This window comes from Sciurus vulgaris (assembly GCF_902686455.1).
Source record: "Sciurus vulgaris genome assembly, chromosome: 8".
Classification (NCBI taxonomy): Eukaryota; Metazoa; Chordata; class Mammalia; order Rodentia; family Sciuridae; genus Sciurus; species Sciurus vulgaris.
Window position 1 is genome coordinate 88,844,899 of NC_136468.1, and position 19,463 is coordinate 88,864,361.

The window sequence follows — 19,463 nt, forward strand, 5'->3', positions numbered from 1 at the left end:
AATACCTCTGGGCGACCTTTCCATCTCGCTAGTAAGTTACTTAAAGTCTCAAACGGATCCTGTTTTGTTGCGAATAGGTCGCTGAGCGAAAAGGCCAAGGCCAAAGACAGCAGAGGGACAGCTGAAAAGGAAAAGGCCCTCCCCGCTCCGGGTCTGGCCGTTCCGGGTCGAGGCGGCTGGACGCAGGGAACTGTGTCTGCGTGTGCGTGCTCGGTGGGCGTAGAGGTGCAGCTGCGGGCTGGGCGGGTCGAGCCTGCGCGGCGACGGCGGCGGAAGGGGCTTCCCCAAGGGCGGAAGTGACGTGGCACCGGCTTTCGGCTCTGAGGGGAACTGTAGCCGGTCGGTGGAAGGAGGAGGTGGTGGCGGAAGAGGTTAGACGGCTGATGGCGGCTCCGGAGTGGAAGCCAGTCTAACATTTCCCCCTCGGCCTGGGAGCCCTTCCCTTGGTAAGGTGCCTTTCCGGCCCGCTCTACCGGCTCCTGCGGGGCGGACCGCCACTGGAGTATTGTTGGGGCTCTTCCTACGTCCCCCCGCCAAGTCTTTAGAATCTAGGGGCCTGGCGAGTCTTGGAAATGGTCTCCGTGGTGACGATACTGCCAAATGACGATGTTTTCCTTCCCAAGAATGGTTCTTCTCTACCGGACGGTGGTTGTGACTGGTGCGTGGGCGACTCGGGCCAGTCGTGCAGTTGGAAAGGCGAGGGGGGCAGCCTCATTGCGGGGAAGCGGGTGGGCTAGGCCTTTGCGGTTCAAGACTGGTGTACGCGACCGGGCACTTTGGCTGGGGGCGAGCGACACGGGTGACCCTCTGGGAGCGGGAGACTCTTCTAAGACTCAACTCTAGGGTGACTGTTTTGAGGGCAGTGTGTGTAGGCTAGGGAAAACATGTAGGCGGGTCCCGCAAGGACGCTCGGGTTTGCCTCTGCAGAGAACTACCAAACTGTTTTGGTTTGAGTCGCCAGTGGAGAAAGAGGCGGAGACTCTCTGCGCCGCCTACATTGGAGGCCCGCGGGCGTGGCTAGCTGTTTTGGCCCGATTCCTGCTTCACCTGGGCTAGGGATTAGTTAGTTCTTAATCCGTTTGTAAAGCACCCCCGCCCCCACCTTGACGGTTCTTGAAGAGGTTTTCAGGAAGTCTCCCGAGGACTGTCACATTTTTCTTTTCTTAGTCAACTTTTCTGTGTATCATAACTCATAACTCTCCCTCCCTTAACTCCCATATCCACTCCCTCGCCCCAGCCTGCAGGTCTGCAGGTGGTGGACGAGTCTCGACTGGCGCTTCTTGCTCGGGAAATCTGTTAGGATTTACCTGGTGTTTGTTTCTCTGTTTCGCAATAGAGAAATACATTGTACGTTCTTGATAACAGTTTTGTTAGGAAACGCTGTGGCATATGACTTTGTACATATATTAGATTTTAGGTTTTATAAGATAGTTATATGTTAGATTTAGATGAGCAAATCTTTCAGTTTTGGCAAAATTTCTACGAATTGTGCACGAGCAGTTACTAAATATAATTTTGGCACTCAGTTCCGAAAGCATTTAAAAAGATCATTTAAATAATATTAATCTGAAATGGGCTGATTGTCCTCAAAGTGCCCTTCAGATATGTAAGAGGAACTGAGGCCGAGCTCTTTCCTTCGTTCTTTTCTTCTTAAAGGTAAACTTGATGTCTTGAAGGATTATTTGATTATGCTAGGAATGATTTATTAAGCCACATTATTTTTTGCAATCTGTTTAGCTTCAAAGAGCGACTTTATACGTTTTCTAGTCACCACATTCTTAAACTGCGGGCAGCAGATTTGTAGCCATGTGAATATCACTCTGTAAAATTTGGGCTTTATGCATTCTGACTTTTTAAAGCTTATTTTGTCTTAAATAAACCTTTAGAAGAGGATAAAAGTTTTTTCTCCCCTAATACTTATGGGTCAAGGTCATAGCATTTTAGAAATCAACTTACAGATATAAATTTAAAAGGTAGTGACGTAGGCAGTGTCTCAGGCGCTCAGTTGTAAAGGATTATGGAGATTGGAATGTTTGCAAGCGTGCAAATTAATAGACTGAAGCCTTTGCTTTAGCTTTCCAGAAATATTGCTGATAACAGTTTTTTTCCAGAGTAAAGAGGTCTGTAATCCAGCTGAGTGTTTGAGCTTAATTAGAAGTAATTGGAAACTGAATACTAGACATTTTAACCCTTTAGATGTTTTTGTGTCCTCCAGAACTGAAGTCTGGAGATAATTTTTCAAGGTTCATATTTTTTTGTTTGTTTTTGTGGTGCTGAGTATTGAACCCAGGGCCTTGTGTTTGCAAGGCAAGCACTCTACCAACTGAGCTATATCCCCAGCCCACTCAAAGTTCATATTTTTTTAAAATGAAGATTTTGGAATCTTTGCTAACTCTGCCAACCACTACCTGTTATGACACTTCTAAATGTTCATATTAAAAAATGCATAGTGTTTCTACTGCATCAAGTGATAAACTGAATTTTTACTACTAAGTCTACTTCTTACTCTCTTTCCTTTTTCTTCAGTACTAGGGATTGAACCCAGGGCTTCTCACTTGACTAAGCTACATTTTCAGCTAATATGCTTATGTATTTGCTTTGATTTTACTAACTTTATTATGGAAAATTTCAGACATATACAAAAAGAATGAACAGTAAAATGAAACAAGATTTTGCCAATCTCGTTCTGTTATGCCCTCCATCACATTTGTTTTTTCCCCTGGAGTTTTTAAAACAAATTCCAGAAGTCAAGACATTTCATCTATAATTAGTTGAACATCTCTTAACTGATAAGGACTTTAAAAATATAGTCATCATATTATCACACATGATAAAATTCATCTTATTCTGACTGGTATGTTAAATATTTAAAAAGTTTACTTGGACTTTATATGCTGTAATATGAAGATGTTCTTAATGTATTTCTTTTTTTCTACTAAGTTGACTAAGGCTTGTGTTTTGGGGTTAGTTAAATGCAGTGAAGTAATCAGTAGCCATTGGAAAAACACTATAACAAGAGGCAGATCTGTTTTGGGTTTTTAAAAGTTCAAAAGGAGAAAGTAAAGATATCACTGAAATGCTTCCCCCACCCTTCAAATTTATCTTAGATGGATATAACCTAGGTCCCACTATGTATTACTTAACTTCTTCTTTAGATATTAATGAATTCCCAAAATAACAAAATTGGGATTTAGACCAAAGACTTTATAATGAAAATTTATAGCATGGCATATATAAAGGAATTCAAGAGGTAACAACTTTAGGGAATGTGGTTGAAAACCTGGAAGAGGGCACTGTAGTCAGCACGTATATATGCATTTCAGACACTGCTTCTCAGGTGTGTCTGGCCCTTTAATTATTGACTGGAAAATTTTTACTTATTCTTGACTTGCTATTTTACAGTGCTGTTTCTGGAGATGTATTTTAGAGTAGAGGGAGCAGAATTTGATATGGTAAAGTGGTGCATTTTCACTTTTATATGTAAAAGCTGAATTTCCTCTTTCCAACTGAGATGAAGATTTTACTTTTTTTCCGAGTATCAGTAAAGCTACACTTCCCAGGCATTACCACAAGGTGATGCAGTGACTTTGCGTATTGCTTCTCTACTGGGCCTTGTGCATGCGTGGCTTTGGCATTCTTAGTGAATTCCAGCATTTGTATAAGCTTTTCCATCACTTCATTCTATTTCTTATCTGTGGAAGAAGTGAACCATAGGGACTGTACGGGAATTACACATTTTATTTTACTAATTTAAAATGAATTGATTTGTGATGTAATTTTCAGGTTGCATCTATCCTTGTTCATGTTTTTTAATATAACAAAACTGTATTATAATTTAATAAAAATAAAAAATAACAAGGATAGTAGAATGACTTATAAAATATTTCTATAATTATAGGGCTGGGGATATAGCTCAGTTGGTAGAGTGCTTACCTTGTAAGCACAAGGCCCTGGGTTCAATCCCCAGCACCACAAAAAAAAAAAAAAAAAAAAAAAAAAAAAAAATTCTATAATTATAATAGCATCGAAATTTTAGAGAGTTGGTGAGAGATTGAAGGCTATTACTAGGGTGATCATAAATTTTCTTACTCTTCAGACATGAGCATCATGAATGTATTTAAAGTGTAATGTGTTTTCTATTAAACACTTGAGTTTTGGGGAGGATTTAAAAATGAGATTTTATGTTAATTTGGTCATTTAGAACAATAAAGGTTGCTTATGTACATCTGTAGAAGGCAAACAATAATTTTTAAAAATTAGTCCTCGGGCTGGGGAGATAGCTCAGTTGGTAGAGTGCTTGCCTTGCAAGCACAAGGCCCTGAGTTCGATCCCCAGCACCAAAAAAAAAAAAAAAAAAAAAAAAAAAAATTAGTCCTCTTTTCACATGTCCCTCATGAGTAAAAACTATATGGCGAGTATTTTTTTTAAATTCCTTTAGATCTATTTACATATACATACTTAAATACACATGTCTGTACCCATTTGGCATTTTATATCTAAAAAACAATGAAGTGTAAGGTTGGATTATGGATTAAAAAAAATTGAGGTTGAACAAAGGTTTAAACTCTTAAACGGAGTTGAATTTTGAGGAAAAGCTTCATCCTTAAATATCTTTTAATTAAAAACAACGAAAACTTATGGTGAGCTAGTTCATTTCCTTAATGAATATCTTCCTCAAATACACCTGAATATTCACTTACTTTATGGGAAAACAATATAGATTTGCTTAACCTAGTTATTGTGGTTGTTATCTAATGGATGTTGGTTCACTTGATTTAGCTATAGTTTCTTTCATTGGGATCTTACAACCAGTCCTATATTTTTAAAGGAAGTTGAAAATGTTGTTTTTTTTTTTTTTTTTTTTTTTTTTTTTTTTTGTGAAGCCACTGATTTGAAAACATTATTATGATGCAGATCATTAGTATTATGACCTTTTGGTGATCTAAGATTAGCTCAGACAATTCAAATAAAATAATAGAGCTCTTCAGTTATTATTGGTAGAGTTCCCCAATGTTTTTAAGTGCTACCTTTCATTTTCTCAAAGACTTTAGGTTTCTAGGCAGAGTATTCACAATTAAGTCCTTCTGTGAAATAGGGTTGTTGGTAGGGAAGTCCTTTTGTTAGTGCAGAGGTAAAGGATTGTTACTGAATATACGCTTCACCTTAGACTTCTTTCGAACATCAGGTTGGGAGAGGCTAAAACAATTAGTCTTTTTTATCGCAGTAGCTGCCTGGATCATGATGGGCAGTCTCTGTATGAGATGTTCCATTTATTGTTTGATAAAGCGGTACTAAACAGAGGGGAAGCCAGAAGATTCTGCTGTCCTTGCTCTGTATGAATTTCATGGAATTGTGAAGGAAGTTACATTCAGTTGATTAGCAAAAATCTTGCCTCCTTTCCTTCCATTATTACAGGGATTCCTGTTTAATAACTCAGAACCAAGTGCTATAAGGTCAGTCATAGTTTCCTATGTGTACTGTAGAATAGATAATTGTATTGAGCCTGTGACATACTCTTAGGTTGCTTTTTTTCCTTTCTCACAGTACTGGGAGTTGGGTATGCTAGGCAGGTTCTCTACCACTGAGCTACATACCTAGCCCACCCCACTCCCTACCTTAAAAAAAAATTTTTTTTTTTTTGGTTATGAGACATGAGACTCGGTTTTGGTAAGTTGCCCAGGCTAACCTTGTACTTGGCATCCTCCTGCCTCAGCCTCTTGAGTCACTAGGATTATAGGCCATGTGCTAACAGTGCTTGGTTTATAAATTTCTTTTTAAAGTAAATCCTCAGTTGTTCCCTTTCTCTCAAAAGTAGTGCACAAAATAGGGAAAACATTTGGATCTTACAGTTTTTATAATTCATCCTCACTGTTCATTTGCAATTTAATGCCTGGTGTTTACAAAGTTAGTGAGCATCCATTGAATCTCTAATAGATTTTTATCAGCATTTGATTAATATTATACTTTTATGTTTTAATATTATTTTATTTTTAATCAGTAAATATATGGAAGATGTTAGAAGTCAAGGTAGGATCCTTGAACCCAGAATAAAAGGATGGAATTAGTATAGATAGAGAGGAACAAATAGGCTGAGCTATTTCAAATAGACCAGCACAGATTTTATGTACTTTAAGAGATTTCAACAAACTTGTATCTGAAGTTCAAGAAGGCTGGTTGGGTCTAGGATCTATGGAAATGGTAAAGACTTAAAATAGTTGAGTTGGGTCAGTTGTAAGTAACTGTTCTCTATCTTGGCTGCATCTAGGATTAAGATTACTTAGAGATCTAGGGAATGGGGGTATTTTATTCATATAAACACATCTGCACAGGTCCCACTTCCAGAAAGTCATCACTTTTTTTTTTTTTTCTCTTGGACTGGGGATTGAATAACCCAGTCATTTTAATTTTTATTTGGAGACAGAATCTTACTAACTTGCTGAGGCTGACCTCAAACTTGAGAGCCTCCTGCCTCAGTTTCCTGAGTTGCTGGGATTATAGGGGTACACCACTATGCCCACCTTTTTTCTTTTATTATATATTTATTGTGGTACGGTAGATTGGACCAGGGGTGCATTGCCATTAAACTACATTCCTGACCTTTTAATTTTGTAGATTTTTTTTTTTTTTGTACTAGGAGTTGAATCCAGAGACTTTACCACTGAGCTTCATCACTAGCCCTTTGTGTTTTATTTTGAGACAGTCTTGCTATCTTGTTAGTGCCTTCCTAACTTGCTGAAGCTGGCCTGGAACTTTTGATCCTCCTGTCTCAGGATCCCGATTCTGTAGAATTATAGGTGTGTGCCTATATCTGGCTATTAATTTTGTAAAAATTTTGAGGCAGTCTCCATAGGTTGCCAAGGCTTGCCTTGAACTTGTGACCCTCTCGCCATGTTTCCCAATATCTGATTACAGACATCCGCCATCACATCCAGCATCTGTTTCTCTTCTTAAAGGGCCCTAATGATTCTAATGTGAAACTAGGGTTGAGAAATGCTGGTCCAAGGGATCAAAACATGGGGCAAGAATGCTGACAAAGAGAGGTTAGCATCAGGTTCAATTATTAGAGCCTAGAACCTGGAGAGAGGAGGGAGATGATAAAGTCCAAGGATTCTGTATAGAAAGGAAAAGTTAATTGACCGGTAGCCAATAAAATATTGAATTTTAACTATCCCTATTTCTCTTTCTTAGTGTCTGTTGCTAGGGATCAGTGTGTACACTTAAACACCTCCAGTTCATTTGCTTTTGGTTGGAATAGAAACGGGACTAGGCTTTCCTGGAGAGTTTTTTTTTGCTTTTGGTTTTCAAATTACCTTGTAACTTTCTGAACCATATTGGCTTACTTATTTCTCAATTTTTAAAATATTTAATCACATTTTTAAGAAACAGTTTCAATATTTATAACATGAAATTTACATTAAAAGTTATTTTTGAAGATATAAATTTCTTTGCTGGTATCATTTAATGTATGTGCCTTACTTGTTTCAGATTCACAATGACATCCTTTCAAGAAGTCCCCTTGCAGACTTCCAACTTTGCTCATGTCATCTTTCAAAATGTGGCCAAGAGTTATCTTCCTAATGCACATCTGGAGTGTCATTATACCTTAACTCCATATATCCATCCACATCCAAAAGATTGGGTTGGTATATTTAAGGTAAGAAAGCTTTCTGAATATGTCTTACATGTAGGTACTTCTTATTTTGTTTTTAAACAGATTGGGAAATAGTTCATACTAACTTTGTATCCACATTAAGATTCAGTTTTATAAACATTACCATGAAATAGTATAACACTACACAGTGGTATAAAACATGTTGGAAACATGATTTTGTTAGATTTTCTTTTCTGTGATCTAAAGGTTCAACTTTGTTAAGGTTATGTGAATAAATTTTCAGAATCTTTCTGAAAACCCCATTATGTCCAGTTACTACCTGAAAACAAAACAAAACCAAAAAAACTTTTCTTTCAGGTTTCTAAATCATTTGTTGTCTTTTCCAGTCATTTGTGATTACTTGTATATAGCTCTATAACTTTTCATTGTCTCTTTTTTTGGAGGTGTTGGGGGGATGGCGTGTGTCGGTGACCAGGGATTGAACCCAGGGACACTTAACCACTGAATCATATCCCCAGCCCTTTTTTGTATTTTATTGAGAGGCAGGGTCTCCCAGAGTTGCTTAGGTCCTTGCTGAGTTGCCGAGGCTGGCTTTAAACTAACAATCCTCCTGCCTCAACTACCCAAGCTGCTGGGATTACAAGTGTGTGCCATTGCACCTGGTTCAGTGTCTCTTTTTTATTCTACATTGGGTAAATATTGCTCATATTGCATTACACTGTATTAGGAGAGTATTTTGTTTTACTTGTTATATAGTAAACTTTGATGACAGGAGTCCCAATCCTTATATTTTACCAACTATTTTTTATCATATTTTCTTGAAAATTATATTGAAATGGTCACTACAGTGGTACTTCCCTGTGCTGGAAGTTTTCTGGCAACCATACCTCTTTAGAATATAGTGGAGATTCAAAATATTACTGTCCTTTGGAAGCAATGAAAGTAATTTCCTGAGTATCCAAATAGATATGATCTCAATAGGCTTAAAATTTTGATTCTCCAGCCTGTAAAAGTTAAAAGAGCAAAGTAGAAAGAAATAGGAATAGCTGCTAGAATTAGGTACATTAGAAGCCTCTAAAAGTGAAAAACTGGTAGAAGGCAGCAAAACTATTGGGACAGAAGAAATTTTTTTTTTTTTTTTGGCGGTGCAGAGGATGGAACCCAGGGCCTCATGCTTGACAGGCAAGCACTCTACCAACTGAGCTATCTCCCCAGCCCCCAGAAGAAAGTTTTGACATCACATTTTAGTTCTTCTTTCTGTTGAATCCTTCATTCATTGATGCTCCTGAATAGAGGAGTCTGTTTACTTTTCTTGTCAGTTTTTAGACTTGTAAAATCAGTCATTGTAAGCATTTTATGAGTCAGTGTTAGTTTTGTTTTTTTTGTAAGATACTGATATCAGGTTAAAGTTACTAATTGAGAACTGGTGTTTTCTTCAAGAATGGATCATAGAGAAAAAAAGAGAACAGGGACAGGAAGGACATTTCCATAATGTTCATAAGAATAAGAATTCTATGTTCTTTTTTTTTTTTTTTGGTGGTGCTGGGGATCGAACCCAGGGCCTTACGCTTGCAAGGCAAGCATTCTACCAACTGAGCTATATCCTCAGCCCCAGATTTCTATGTTCTTAATGTTAATTCTTAGGTTCTAATTAAACTGAGTAAGAACGTGCTGTTTAAGTAGTACATAATCTCTAAGGAAGTTGAGAGAGATGAGATTGGAGTTAAGTTTCGGTCTATCTGCAGAACACCTTTGGTGTTAGGCTAAGCAGTTTTTAGATTATTTTTTAGGGGCATTAGGGAGTCTTTGTATAATATATAAGGCTGCTTGAAAAATATTTTAATATGATGAACTTCATCTTTTTCTTTAAGACTACTTTTTTATTTCTTGTATTTTTTTCATTTTTCATTAATGGCCTATCACCTAAGCCAAAAGCTATGACTTTCCCTTCAAATTCATACACCAATTTTATTGCTTATGTGTTTCTGTATCCTTAATATCACTGCTCTGGGATGTGCCCTCTGTGTCTTTTTCTAAGAGTATTGCAATAGATCACCTGTTTTTCTTCTTATTCCTTTCCCTCTATCTGCTTTTTAAATTGCTCTGATATGAAATTAAAAAAAAAAAATGAATTGGAAGCTTTAAAAAGAAAGCTACTCTATCTGATCTATAATAAAAACTGAAAGTTTAAATATATCATTCTCTTGTTTGTTACTTTTTTGGGTGTGGGGTTGCTGGTGAACCACTGAGCTATAACCCTAGTCCCTAAAAATTCTTCAGTAATACTTTGTCAGTGGAATAAAGCAAAGACCAAATAACTTAGTTTGCCACCCTTTATAAGACTTCATCTCCAGCTGTATTTTTTTGGGGGAGGGGTCATTCCTACCTGATTTTTTTTCCCTAATGCAATACCTCTTTTCTTATGTACTCTGTGAATTGTAACTCTTCTCTGAGCCAAGGTGTGAGGGGGATGTGTGGAATATACTTTCCATCTCTTTTTGCTTAGATCATATTTTAAAACTAAAAAGGAAGTTTTAAGCATGTAGTAAACTTTCAGATAACAGATAATACAGAAAATATCACTATAACTTGGTGTGAAAACCACTGATGTATAGCCATATAAAATAACTAATATTACACACGCATGATGTGTGTAGAATATATACATTCTTTTGATGCATCATAGTTTATGTATATGTATATGTAGTCATTAAATTGGTTCAATGAATTAATTGAAATAGTTTCTTACTATTGGACATTAGTGTAGCTAAATTCTTACCATTAAATAATGCTTCGTGCCTACTTTTATTTTGTTCATTTGTTTACTTTTTTCATTTGTTTACTTAAATTCCTGAAATTAAAATTGCCCTATTTGTGGCATTACATCCCTTTAAATACCACATGTATTCTATAAATTGTCCTCCAAAATGATTTTGTTAGATACCGTATTGATAGGCAGGGAGAGAGAGTACTCAGGTAGGAGTTGTACGGGGGAAGGAATGAAGATGGGAAGGCATGTGGTATGCTTGAGAAAGGGTTAAGGAATTCGATTTGCCTGATACAGATAATCAGTTTTAGAAGATGAATGGAAAAGGTTAGCTTTTATCACATTAGGGATTACCATAATATTTAACTGAAGGATACTTTTTGTCAGAACTGGTTATTGAACCCAGGGCCTCACATGTGTTATAAAAGTACTGTCCCATTGACCTATACCTCCAGCTCTTTTTAAACATTTTTGAACAACAGTCTTTCTAAGTTGCCCAGGTGTGATCCTCCTTCCTCAGCCTCCCAAGTGCCTGGAATTACAGGTGTGTATCACCAAGCCCTGCTGAAGAGTACTAGTTTTTAAGGAGTAATAAAATTTGAAGTGAACTTGAATCTTGTAATGTTGGGTGAGATACATTGGAATTTGAAGAGAATTGAGGTAAAAAGAACATATAGACTCCTAATTTTCTATGTGGGATAATGAGAGACTAAAGTTAAAAAGTGAAATAATGCAGGTAATAATCCATAAATAGAATTCATGTCAACAATCAGTTGTATTGGGACTGTAGCACAGTTCATAGCACCTCAGGAGGAGCAAGGTCATATGCTTAGAGTTGAGGACTTGAGAATGAAGATTGGCCTTGCCACTATAGAAGACTATCATGGCAAGTTGTAATAGGTAGCCAGGAAATTGCTGAGCAGCAGTTTTATGCTTTTTTGTTTTTACAGAGGTTCAGTGTTCAGAGTTGAGTGAAGAGTGCCAAAAGTGGGTGCCAGTTGGGTGTTAGAGAAGGGTGGGAATGGAAAGGGAAATCAAGGGGATAAAGGATATTATGGTGGTTTTGAGTGCATTACTGAAATGATGAACTGACTGTGAAGTCCAAGTTGGGTAAGGAAATGAGTGAATCCAAGCAAGGGATATAGACTGGGTTACAGGTTAAATTTTTATTTTTATTTTTTGGCTTCTAAGGCCTGGTGATGTAGCTTAGTGATAGAATGCTTGCCGTGCGTATGCAGGGCCCTGGGTTTGATCCCTAGCCCCCCAAATAAATAAGTAAATAAATAAAATTCTAGCATTTTACACTCTTTCCTCCAATATTAATTTTAACTAAAATAAGCATATAACATGTTTAATATTCTTATACTTTACAAAGATCTTTCATCTGAGTGTTATGCTATCCATTTTACAAATGAAGGAACTGAGTTTCATTAAGAAAAGTAAGCATATGGTTATACATTACATGTTGGAGATGAGACTTAAACCTTCTGTAAACTGGCAAAATTTTGTTCTCTGCCAGTTAAGAGATTTGATTATCCCAAATTAGCAACAGATTATTACTAACATATTGCTAATAAGTTCAGTATGCATTTTATATAATGATAGACTTGAAGTAAAGTAAAAAACATAAGATTTAGAACTGCATCTGATGCCGTATCTTTTTTTTTGGTACCAGGCATTGAACTTAGGGGCACTCAACCACTGAGCCACATCCCCAGCCCTGTTTTGTATTTTATTTAGAGACAGGGTCTCACTGGGTTGTTTAGTGCCTTGTTTTTGTGGAGATTAGCTTTGAACGTGAGATCCTCCTGCCTTAGCCTCCCCACTGATGCCATATATTTATTATTAAACCCAATATTCATTGTAGTAAAATGTTACATCACATTAATTTTTAGTTTTATCTTTGTTTATGAATTTGGTTTTATATGTAAGGAATTTATGTTTACATTTATGGTTAGTACAAATTATCTCATAATTAAAATATTTTATAGTAATGCTAAAGTGGCATGATATTGTTTTAAACTTAAATAGTCTTATAGTTCTCACTTTTCAAAGATATTATTCTGGTTGAAATTGGGAGTGCTAAGTGTTTGTGTTCAAAGTCACATAGTAGTAAGTCACATAGTTAATTAGTAACAGTATATCCTGAACTAGGAAGCAAAACCTCCCTGTAATGTACTGTTGTCAGTGCATCATGCTGCCAACTGGATAAAAAACTGAGTTGATTGGTGTAGAAAGTAGAACTAAACTATGCTTGAATATCTTGTTTAAAACCTTTGTTTCTTGCTTCTCCTTTATTTTTAATATTTTTCTTCCTCCTTTTTTTCTTCCTTAGGTCTACTAAGCCTGCCTCATTTCATCCATTTTCTGTTTAAAAAAACATTCTTTGTTTGCAAAATAATTAATCATAAGTTTAGATAATTTAGGAAAAAATGGGAAATTTAAATGATAAAACTAACAAAACCAGCAGTCCCATTACCCAACTATAGTTATTATACTGTTATTAGATAAGGACCTAAAAAGTGGCAATTTGCATTGTTAATGTTTTAAGTTATTTTCTTCTAGTTGTATTTTATTAAAGGAAAGAGACTTTGGGTCTTTTTTCTAATGCATATATTTTTAATGTAGTTGTTACCATTGCATGCCCTGCCTCTTTTCATGTACTGAGTTTTTTGTACTTATGATTATCACAACTTTCTTATAAAAAGTTCTATAACATTCTCTCATGGAGGAATATTTATTCCATTTATGGTATCTCTACCTTAGAATCAGTGTTACATCTTCCCTGTGTACATTGAGGCATTTTCACAGTTTTGTTTTAACAGAAGGAGCTTTATTCTTTTTTTTTTTTTTTTTTTTTTTTTTTTTGAGACCAGTGATTGAACCCAGGGTTGTTTAACCACTGAGTCACATCCCAGTCCATTTTTGAATTTTTTATTTTGAGACAGAGTCTTGCTAAGTTGGTGAGTCTGGCTTTGAACTTGAGATCCTCCTGTCTTAACCTCCTTGAACTGTTGGGATTATAGGTGTGTGCTACTGTGCCCAGCAGCTTTACTATTTTTTGATAGAATGATTTTTAGAAATAATATCGTATTAAAAAAAGAAAATGCTTCTACCCATTGTACCCCCACCTTCCCCAAAGATCAGATTTTTAAAAATGTTAAAATTTTATAAGTGGTGTGGGGGTATAGCTCAGTGGTAGAGTGCTTTTCAAAAGGAAAAAGAAAAAGAAAAGAAAAATCCATAGGCTTATTTTAAACTTATTTGTATTTCTTGGCAGTCTGGCTTGTATCGATATGTAATGAGCTCACTTTATTTTAATAAGTGCTTTCTCTTGAGTGTTCTCCCCACCCAAATGTTTCTCTCTCCTCCTTTTTCTTTCATGGTTTCTTCTGGTTTGTTACTATCTTTATTAGATGACCTAGATAGCATTCTGGTGTTCTGAACATTCCCTCTCAGAATTTTCTGTATAGTCATTATTTCTTACCCAACAGGTTTTCTAAATGACAGTCCTATTTAAAAAGAACACGTGTTTTTTTTCCTGCCATGTCAGTCTCGTTTAATTTCCATTTTCCCTCTTATTTTGAAATTACAGTAATACAGAACAGTGGTGCCCATGACAATTGTAATTCTCCAAACTAAAGTATGTAAAATATCCATTGCTGTAGTCGCTTCCTTAATAAATACAGCTATGATGCAGCTGCGTAAGTATCTTTTGACACAGTTCACTGATTAACCCAATTCAAATGAACTCCTTAAAGCAATATATTTTTACAGTCTTTGTTAAATATTTTGTCCCTGAGCTCTGTGTTGCCACGTTCTCCCTGTTTTTGTTTTTTCTTTTTGGTACCTGAGATTGAACCCAGGGGCACTTAACCAATGAGCCACATCCCCAGCACTTTTTATATTTTATTTAGAGACAGAGTCTCTCTAAGTTGCTTGGGGCCTCACTAAGTTGTTGAAGCTGGCTTTGAACTCAGGATCCTCCTGCCTCAGCCTCCTGAGCCAGGTGTGTACCACCACACCTGACTTCCCCGTGTTTTTCAGTGTTTAAGTTGCTATTACAATTCTTTTTTTTTTTTTAACTGTATCTTTTTATTAATTTTTAAAATTTGTTCTAATTAGTTGTACGTGACAGTACATTTATACATTTTGATAAATCATACAATGAAGTGTAATTTCTCATTTTTCTGATTGTACATGTTGTAGGATCACATCAGTCATGCAGTCATATATGTACATGAGGTAATAATGTCTGTTTCACTTTTATCCTTTCTACCCCATGCTCCTTCCCCTCCCGTCACTTCCCTCTACCGTCAGTTGCTATTACAATTCTAAATGTAATAATTTTCTTTATTCTTGCTACTGATGGAATAAAAGGGAAGTTTCCTTGCATATCAATATTCTCATTGCAGCATTAAGAATTAATTTTTAGCCAGGTGATGAGGATAAAACAAGAAACAACCTGTGATTTCAACACTTCGTGATTTATTGACCCTTCTAGTTAAGATTTATTATTATTGTAATGGGCTTCTACACAATTTTCAGATGCCCATCTTGTATATTTCTAACATACTTTCTTGTGGGAACATAGATGCAAGACATAACTCATCCCAAAGGAGCTTGCCTGTTCTTTCTATCTTTCCAAATTGAGAGACTTCTTAATTTACATTTCTTTCCCTGAGTAACCTAAAAATTGTTGGTGTAATTTTAGAAGGAGTTTGAAGCAGTTCCTATTTTGGACTGCAGAAATGCAGAATTGGGTTTTTATCTTGCCTCGACTTTTTGGTGGTTTCAGTTTTCTACATACCTGTTTTTGGTGCAAACAGTCCAGCATGGGATACATGGTATCTTTTAAAGCACTGATGTCCATTCTCTTACATAGGATGCTGGTAGGAAGGCAAAGTGTGTTTACCATTCTGGTTTACTGCTGAGGAACAGGCAGAGCTATTATGATTCAGTGGTAGAAAACATAGCAAGGACCAAACATAGCCCTAAACATCTTTTAATGTATCTCCCCTCCTCTTGATCCCCCAGTCTCATTTCCCTCCTTCCTTTCTTCCTGCCCAACAGACTAATCTTGAACTTTCTAGTTCAGTGGATCTTTCTGCCTTACCCCTCAGTAGCTGGGACTATAGGCACATGCCACCTTTCCTTTTTTTTTTTTTAACTTTAAAACTATGTAATATAAAATATGGCACCTTAACTATTTTTAGCTATGTAGTACTGTAGTGTTAACTTCATTCACCTTGTTATGCAAAAGTTCTGTAGCACTTTTAATTTTGCAAAATGGAAACTGAACAACTCTGACCCCACCCCCGACCTGGGCAATCATTATTCTACTTTCTAAGAGTTTGGGTATTTTAGATAACTCATATAAGTGGAATCATGCAGTATTTGTCTTTTTGTGGCTGGCTTATTTTGTTAGAATAATGTTCTTAAGCTTCTTCCTTGATATGATTAAGATTTTGATTTGCCACATTTTCATTAGACATTTTATCCCTTACTGAGCATTTAGGTTGCTTACACCTCTTGGCTGTTGTACATAATTCTATGGGAATAGATGGGCAAATCTCCCTTCAAGGTCCTGTTTCCTTTCTTTTTTGTTGTTGTACTGGGGATTGACCTACCCCCTCCTCCTGCATGCTAATGTATTTTCCCTGTTACCACTGAGCCACTTCCCCAACCCCAAGATCCTGTTTTCACTTCTTTTTGGATTTATATCCAGAAGTAGAATTGCTGTATCATAGGTAATTCCATTTTTAATTTTTTTGAGAAATCTCCATACTGTTTTCCATAGCAGCTGCGTCATTTTCATTTCCATTAACAGAGTGCAAGGGTCCTAGTTTCTCTGCATTCTCCCTGACTCTTGTTATTTTTTTTCCTTATCCCATAGTAGAAAATATTGGAAACAAATATGAGGTGATATCTCATTGTGATTTTGATTTGCATTTGCTTGATGATTATTGATGTTGAGCAATTTTTCATTTGTTCTTGGTCCACGTGTATGCTTTTTTTTTTTTTTTTTTTAAACTGGTGCTTGGGATTGAACCTTAGGTCTTAGGCATGCTACGAACACTGTACCATTGAGCTACACTTACTCTAAGCCCTCATTTGTATATTTTCTTTGAAAAAATGTTCAAGTCCTTTGCCTGTTTTTAAAATTAAATGTTGTTGAGTGTTAGGAGTTTGGTTTTGAAATTATTTTTAAATTGATAAATAAAAATTGTATCTATGGTGTATAGCATGATTTTATATTTGTATACATCATGGAATGGTTAAATCAAACTGAATTCTTTATATATTCTGGATATTACCCACTTACCAGATACATGGTCTTTTCACTCTGTTGATAGCTTTTTTTTTTTTCCCTCACAGTTTTTAAGTTTGATAACAGTCTTATTTGTTTATTCTTGCTTTTGTTGCCTACTTTTGATGGTATATCCAAGAAACATTGCCAAATCCAGTGTCATAAAGGTTTTCTCCTTTGTTTTTATTCTAGAAGTTTTATAGTTTCAGGTCTTATGCTTAGCTCTTCAATTTGTTTTGAGTTAATTTTTGTATATAAGGTAAATGTCCAATTTCATTGTTTCATTTGTGGATATTCTGGTTTCTCAGCACCTTTTTTTTTTTTGGATGAAGAGACTATCCTTTCTTCATTGTGTAGCTTTAGCTTTAGAACCCTTGTGGAAGATCATTTGACCTTATTTGTGAAGGTTAATTTCTGGACCCTCTCTTGTGTTCCCTTGGTCTATGTCTGCTGTTTTGACAACACCCATACTGTTTTGATTACTGTAGCTTTGTATAATGTATTTTTGAAAATCAGGAACTGCAAGGTCTTCAGTTATAGTTTTCTTTCTCAGGATTGTTTTGACTATTTGGGAACCTATGAGAATTCCACTTGGATTTTAGGAATTTTTTTTCTGTTTCTGAAAAAAAGAACCACTGGGACTTCATTAGGGATTAAACTGAGACTTAAAGTACTTTGAATAGTATTGACATTTTAACAATATTGTCTTCCAGTCCATGAATGTGTCTTTCCACTTATTAGTGTCTTTTTAAATTTTTTTCAGTTATGTTTTATAGCTTTCACTGTTCATGTCTTTTACCTTCTTGGTTAAATTAATTACTAAGTGTTTCATTATTTTTAATGCTATTGCAAATGAAATGATTTTCTTAATTCCTTTATTAGTTCATTGGTAGTATATAGAAATACAAAAAGTGACCTTAAAATTAGGGTGATCCACCCTGCTCACTTCCTGACTGCCACTTCATATTCTTAACCATTCTATTCTCCTTCTTTGGCTGTGTAGAGTTTACATTTAAATTATGAAATATTTCCAACTCACCAGAAGTATCTCGTATTCTCTTGGTCTGTATTAAAGACTACTTTCAGAAGCCTTCCATCCTTTATTCTACAAAACTCTAACCTCAATTTCACCTGCATTCAGTTTTTAGGTCCTGGCGTAATTAGGCTTTAAGAGATATTATGTCTATGTTGAATCTGTGAGCTTAATCATTTGGTGTGTCTTCAAAATGTTATTTGGATTTCCTGATGCCTTTGCATATGATTTCCTTGAATAAAATGTTCTTTTAAAAAAAAAAAAAGAAATACAAGTGATTTTTGCATGTTGATATTATATTCTGCAATTTTGCTGACTTCATTAATTCTAACAGTGGGTTGTATGTGTGTGTTGTGTGTGCAAGAAAACTTCAGTTTTTTATTTGTGAGATCATCATCTGTGAATAGATCATTTTACTTATTTTTCTGTTTCAATATCTTTTATTTGCTTTTCTTGCTTAAATGCTTTGGCTAAGACTTTCATTACTGTGTCAAATAGAAGTGCTTAGAGGGGGCATTTTGCCTTGTTCCTGATTTTGAAAATCTTTCAGATTTTTACCACCAAGTATACAGTATTAGCTGTAGGCTTTTCATAAAAATATGACCTTTCTTATACTGAGGTCATTTCTTCTTCTTTTTTTTTTTTTTTTTTTTTTTTTTTTTTTTTTTGTGGTGCTGGGGATTGAACCCAGGGCCTTGTGCTTGACAGGCAGGCACTCTATGAACTGAGCTATATCCCAGCCCCAGGTCATTTCTTCTTAATCCTAGTTTGTTTTTTTTCCTTAGTCATCACAAAAGGGTGTTGAATTTTGTCAGATGCCTTTTCTGCATCATTTGAGATAATAAACATGATTTTTTTTACCCCCTTCGTTCTGTTAATGTAGTGTTTTTTATTGATGGGTTAACATGTATTGAACCATTCTTTCATTCTAGGAATAGTTCCCAGTTGGTCATGGTGTATAATCACTTTAAAGTATTATTGAATTTAGTTGCTAGTTTTTTTGTTGAGGATTTTTTTTTTTTTTTTTAATCAGTATTCATTAGGGATTTTTGTTAGTGGTATGCTTGTAGTATCTTTGTCTCATTTTGGTAGGAGTGTAATATTGGCCTCAAAATGAGTTTAGAAATGTTTCCCTCAGCTTTTTTGAAAAGTTTGGGGAGGATTGGTTTTAATTCTTTACAGAATTCTCCAGTGATGCTATCCAGTCCTGGGCTTTCATTTGTTGTGAAGTTTTTTGATTACTGATTGAACATCTTCACTGGTTGTAGTTCTTTTCAGACTTCGTAATTATTTTGGTACGTTTATATAATTCTAAAAATTTATCCAGTTCCATGTTAAATCAGTTTGCTGGTGTAGTCTCTTATGGGTTTTTTTTATTTCTCTAGCCTCAGTTGTATTTTCCACTTTCATTTCTTATTTTTGTTAGTCTTCTCTGTTTTCTCTTAATCCAGTTTACTAAGGGTTTATCAATTTTGTTTATCTTTAAAAAAAAAAACAAAAAACCAAGTCTTAGTGATTTAAGAATATCAGCTTTTTGTTGCTGTGATCAAAATACCTAACAAGAACAACTTAGGAAAAGTTTATTTTGGCTTATGGTTTTAGAGGTTCAGTCCATGGTTGGTTGACTCCGTACCTCTGGACCCAAGATGAGGCCCAACATCATGGTGAAAGGACATGGCAGAGGAAAGCAGCTCAGGACATTGATAATCAGTAAACAGAGAGCTCTGTTTGGGACAAAATA

General features: G+C 35.8%; 1 protein-coding gene across 3 annotated transcripts in view; it reads left to right on the plus strand.

Annotated features, from left to right (window-relative positions):
- Positions 1-288: 288 nt before the first annotated feature.
- Positions 289-19,463, plus strand: part of TAX1BP1 (Tax1 binding protein 1) — a 76,483-nt gene continuing 57,308 nt past the window's right edge. For 2 of the 3 annotated variants that reach the window (XM_079152555.1, XM_079152557.1), the window contains exons 1-2: positions 289-446; positions 7,486-7,654. In XM_079152555.1, the coding sequence (XP_079008681.1) occupies positions 7,493-7,654 (162 nt within the window). In that variant the 5' untranslated portion in view covers positions 289-446; positions 7,486-7,492. Of the gene's footprint in view, positions 447-477; positions 659-7,485; positions 7,655-19,463 lie in introns of those variants that run through there. The other variant, XM_079152556.1, reaches the window with a different exon arrangement.